Here is a 6,000-nt window from a genome sequence, read left to right as displayed (position 1 = left end):
CTTCTATTTGCCGAGGCCTAGTGTTTCACAGCTTAAATGGATTATCCTTGAGTAGATTGCATTGCCAGAAAGGGGTGGGAATAGAGCATACATTTTATTGCAAAGGGGACCTTTTTGGATCATTCAACTTGACACTATGGCACCCAGGGGTTAAATGAGAATAATTGTACGTAAATTTACACTTTATGCATTAAGCTTAATAAATAGAATTTCATGTAATGAAAAAGTAGATTGCTGTGTGGCTAATTGTCATAAAAATCAATACTAATGCCTCATGTCTAATGCCCAATTTCAGAAAAGAAGACACAAAATCTTGTTATTTCATAATTATATAGCAACTTAAAAAACATTATCTTGATGACTGGAGTAGTTTGTTCATATTTTGGTTTATTGAAGATGAGATGAAATCAAGCAGGTAAAAGATACATTATGCAACATATTCATGGATTTACTCATAAGGTGGTAAACCAAACAATTCTGGTTTAAATTCCTCCATGGATTTCATCAGTAATGTTGCTTGCTTGGTAAGATCCGGATTCAGATTTTCATCTGGAATCATAACAACTTGCATGCCAGCTGCCAGTGCTGCTTTAACGCCATTCGGAGCATCTTCAAACACAAGGCACTGGGAAAACAAACACAATTATAATTACGCATGGACATTAAATAGCTACATGAAGAAGTGAAATGCAGTCACCAAAAAATATTGTATTCTAAACTACTCCATTGAGACAAGTGGTTGTGCTAACCAAGTCATTTATGTTCTATATCTATTACTTGCAAACCAGAATTCCATGTATTTTTTGTCTCTAATATACTGTAGCTGTTACATTATTTAATTCCACTCACAAAATACACAAACATAGGAGCCTAAATGTGTAAATATTAGGTCAAATATATTCTTAATATGAATACTTTATAATGTGTAGTCATTACTTCACTTGATTAGTGGAGCTTAGCATGAGCTTTATGGCACGTATCAATTTGATGAATAGGAATGCTACAGTTAACGTAATGTGAACATTAGTATCGTAAATCTAAATGGGTTAAGAAAATAAATACAAATAATCATTTAGATAGTCAGTAATGCTAAGTTGGAGGCATTTATCATGAGAATCACAAAACGTGATGGTGCATCACACTCTCACACAGCAATCTTACTGGGAAATATCAACCCCTATGTGTATAGTTTATTTCTTGATCTATGTTGATGCATCCTCAACCCTGCCTTACTCTAAGGACATTACTGTACCTTATCTCCATCATTTTAACTGTTTTGTTTCTGCCTGTTCTATACACTATATTTATGTATTGTGAATTTCACATTATAACTTTGCCCAACCAACAAGCATTCTATTTTTAAAATGTACACTATCCTAGCAGAGGCTGCATTCAGAGTTAATGCTCTCATTCTTTTTTTCTGAGACACTGTTTCATCATTTAATAACCAATGCTATACAAATAATATTTGTCCACTGTCAAGTGCTACAGAGTGCATAAAGAGAGCTACAGATGTGTATCTTTTCTTCTGCTTGAAAACATCATTTAGCAAGTGTGTAGCATAAAGTATTAACCTTGAGTGATATGGCTGTGTGCTGGCCTTGCTAAACAAATTAAACAGTATGTAGCAGAGAACAGAATCTACTGTATGAGAGTATGGCTATGGAGCATACACAGCAGTAGATTATCCTCCCAGCTCGATTTAGTTGAATTCCTTCTAAGTAAACATACTGTACTTCATGTAAGCCAGTGATGTTGACCTCAGTGATAACCCAACCTGTTCCAGTATAACTCAAAATATCACAGATTTACAGTACTGTATGATTTAATGACAATGTGATGCAGTGTACTGCAAAATAAGAGTGGAAAATACCTTGTTATGGTATTTGGCACTTCTAACAATCACTTGAACGCTAACCTTCAATATACATTTCTAAAAACATCTAAAAAATAACATAACTCAAACTGCACTCATCAATATGTACCACTATTGCAAGTACCCTGTTACTAGGATATGCTATACGTACTGTGACAGCCCATTTAAAACCCTGCCTGTACCTGACCTCGCACACAAGAATCAATATGGATATCTTGTTTGACATTCTGTCAGCAAATATCTTTAAGTACTAAGGTCAATAATTACTAAGTAGTGCTATTATATAAGACACCTTTCGGAACTTATTGGAGTGGATGTGTGGTGTAGAGAGACACTGGAGGCAGCTTTGGCAAATTAAACAGCTTTTATTCAATAAAACCCAACATGAACAGTGTGGTGTTACTTCAAAAACTTCATCTAGTAGCCGCAGGAGTGCAAATACACTGCTTTATTAGGGTTCCCTAATTAGTGGAGTCAGCACACCTGGTTTGAACCAGTGAGGCTTCAGACCCATGTATCTTGGAAATCTAATGCCACGATTATAGCGGCGGCGCACATGCGCACCACACTCCCGGAACAAATTAGTGTAGACCAATGAAGTCGCACATTGTGCGCGTAACCGCGCTCACGATCAAGCGTTAGGGAGCAACAGATAATAGTTTTTGCAACGCAACACGTGAGCGGTTCAGCCAATGAGGGCAAACCGCTCACGTGACATCATAGCTACGCCTGTGTTCTTGCAGCATGACAGTGTGACAGGACTACTTTCCCTGTCACAAAGGGACTATATGTCATATTTCTGTAACAAATACTGTATTTAAAAAAAAAATCGAAATTGCAACCCTGAATTCCTGGGCCTGATGGACAGAAATACACCGACTATGACACACAGTTTTCTATCATCTACCCAAGGCTTTCCCCTCTTGACTATGTATAATGACCACTATATACAGTCAGGAAAACACTAGGCAACCTAGAGTAACAGTAGTAATCCAAATGGCCCCAGCACTATTATGTCCTCCCTCCCATATATGGGGCCTGTTAGTCATAGCTGGCACATTTTCCCAATAAAGAGTCAATATGAAAATATTATTTAAACAATTTACATAATATTTAGCAATGTTTATCATTGGGGGGGGGAGTGTTAATGTGTTCACTTGCAAAGAATTGGTATACCCCAAGCATCAAAGGTGGTAGCAAAGCTTGCTAGTTCCATGTGAATGTTTGGCATTAATGGATAAGACTGTGATAGTGCCTAAACCATCATACAAATTAGATCAGTAACCACTGCTATTGCGCATATATAATTCTAAATGCATTAGTAGTTAAAAGCATTTTAAAAGAACCCCACAATAATGTATTTTCCGAATGCCAAATATTAACGTTTATCTAAATACCTTTAATGAATTCCATTAATTGCCAGCAATCTCCACCGCACCTTTATCTAATATGACTCTGCAGATTTAGAACAGTATTTTACCCCTTAAAATTGCCTTCCTCTTGATTACGGTGGGATGTTATGCCTCTAGGTACAGTAACTGCTGGCAGTATGCTGCTTCAAAACATCTGGCTCCCAGCTATCTTAGCTTACAAAATGTATAAAAGAGTTACAAAAAAAAAAAAGGGCATAGTACTAGAAATATTTTATATAAAATAGGTTGGAAAAGTAATGATTTTATGCAGTGGATGGATAAAGTTTCCCTATAGAGGTTGGTCTAAAAATAGCAAATCTGCAGGTGTTTGGAGTGAAGAAGAAGAGCGTGGAGTTGAATAAAAACTAGGTGTAAATTATAGAGATATAAACTTACAGAGGTATTCGTGACTTTACTGAGATTCAAGAAACCAGACAAGGAATAAAGTATCTCTGGAGAAGCGCATTAGATTTGCACAGATTAGACAGATTTGCACAGCTACATGCATAGGTATGGAAGGTACGTACTGTACTGTATCATAGTAGGAATAAAAAATAGGGGTACAACAAATTACACAATTATCCATATATTGCAAGAATTGTATCTTCTGTATTTTACTTTTTCCCATACTGAAATATTTAAACAATGGTTGGCACTATATAATATATATTTTTTTAATAATTATATAAAAAATATCTTCACCAAGTCCCAGCCTGGAAACCGTTATTTAATCCTGAATTTAAAAGCTATTGAAAGATTTGTGGACCAAATACAATGTTTTTGACTCCAAACAGGGTGTAAATAGTGACACTAGAAAGCGATACTATATGTGAAAAAATCTGCCTGCGTGTTTTCATACCAGTTGCTGTATTATGTTAACTATGATTTTTCACTGCCCATACATGACAAGTGGAGCCTCAATACATCTTCCAATTAATAATTATCATAGACACCGAATTGGGGTAAAATAGCCACAATATTTATTTGTACTCACATACAAGCGGTCCCCCTACAGTATGCTCCTCTATTTTGAGCCCATGATCCTTCTTTATCATAGCTTGCACATTCACATATATCATCCATCCTTTTGGCCTGATGTCCACAATCATAACAATGTTACTCATGCTTGCTTTGCAATATATACATACCATCTTCCTTAGCATATGACCAACGTGAGCTAGCGTTACAGCCAATGAGCGTTGGAGTGTCATCCCAATGTTAACTGGCTGATGCCGCATTATGCAAATGTGTAGCCTAACAGTCATTGTTTTTACATCTGTTTAGCTTTGTGGATCTTCATTAAAGTCAGGGAAGCCAACGCCTGTTAAGTATTTAGGTAAAGTGAAGTTAGTCACCCTGACTTAACTGAGCTGTGTGGATCTACTCCATAACATTTTCCAGACCTACTGTACAGGACCTGATAACCCTGCATAAAACATTGTTTCAAAACCCTACCAAAATGAAAACAGTGACCAGAGAAAACCATTCATTCAGAGAACTCTAAAAAAATCAGTTTATAATTAGTTTTCCGCCAAAAAACAAAGCAGACAAATCTTTGCAATTAGCATTGTTAGAATTATTTAAGGAAGCCAATTAGACTTAGTTTTTTTTGTTTTACCAATGGTTGTTTTCTGGCTGGCTAAGTGATATTGCACCTTTAGCTCCAGATATGAGCAGGTTTTACACAAAAGGAGAAAGCACAAGGTTCATCAGTGGTACTAATGTTTACTTATTTATTAGAATAAAAATATAGAAAAGTAAGCACACTGTACAGTATGTGGTGATAATTAAAAACAAAAGTTAAAAGGGTACAGAAAATAATACATTGTATTCTTAATGCAACAAACTACTACGAAACTCACCTACGGAATGAAATAAACTACTCAATATGGGAAGATGCTTAAACAGAGCCATGTGCTTCGTCCTTTTGTTTATCTCAGTAATATTCCTTTCACTGCCTTAAAGAGAAGGTCAGTGGTTACTGACATTTTGTGACCTAAGCTAAACCCGTTTTCCTTTTCCTGCAGTACTTTTTTGATTCTGAGTTGGCCTCTTTGCTATAGTGAGCAGCATCAGATATAAGAAGGGAGAAGGAGGTGAGTAAAGCCCCTGACTCTATAAAAACTGTGACACTGAATTTGAATCAGGGTTGAACCTGGTCCATTTCCCGGTGTCAGCTCCTTGAGTCCTTGGGGAAGGACTTTATCTCCCTGTGCCTCAGGCATCAAGAACATAGATTGTAAGCTCATCTGGGCAGGGACAGTATCTATATAAAATACAGTTATTATTATTATTATGAAAAAGGCAAAACAAGATTTCCCTTTGCATTTGCAATTTGTAGACTCTATTCAAAGTGATTGCATAATTAGCACATGTGAATATTTTTGTCCCTTAAAGCTGCAGACCAACAAATATCCTACAGGTGTTTTTTTTTTTATTATTTAAATAATAAATCCGTTCTGTACTATGAAAATACTTGTAGCATTTAAAAAAAAATATTCTGAAATACATTTTGAATGTATTATATATATATTTTTTTTCTATGGCAACTATTTACAAAGTCCCCTTTCTCTTCTGAAAAAGACTCTGGCACACCCGTCTGATCCCTGCCCTCTATCTAGCAGTGCACCAATTTTATCTAGTGACTGCCTGTTCACGTGATCTTCCCCACTGAACTTTGTATCTTTGGTCCTCTTCTGCTGCACTGACAGA

At 36.2% G+C, this 6,000-nt stretch overlaps 1 protein-coding gene across 3 annotated transcripts in view; it reads right to left on the bottom strand.

Moving 5' to 3' along the window:
* Window positions 1-367: 367 nt before the first annotated feature.
* The window catches only part of PUDP (pseudouridine 5'-phosphatase), a 297,527-nt gene continuing 291,894 nt past the window's right edge, over window positions 368-6,000 (bottom strand). For all 3 annotated transcript variants that reach the window (XM_075594567.1, XM_075594565.1, XM_075594566.1), the window contains one exon: window positions 368-625. In XM_075594567.1, coding sequence (XP_075450682.1) covers window positions 449-625 — 177 coding nt within the window. In that variant the 3' untranslated portion in view covers window positions 368-448. The remainder of the gene's footprint in view (window positions 626-6,000) is intronic.

This window comes from Ascaphus truei, chromosome 3 (assembly GCF_040206685.1).
Source record: "Ascaphus truei isolate aAscTru1 chromosome 3, aAscTru1.hap1, whole genome shotgun sequence".
Classification (NCBI taxonomy): Eukaryota; Metazoa; Chordata; class Amphibia; order Anura; family Ascaphidae; genus Ascaphus; species Ascaphus truei.
The sequence above is the reverse complement of the archived record's forward strand: the minus strand, read 5'-3'. Positions and strand labels throughout refer to the sequence as shown.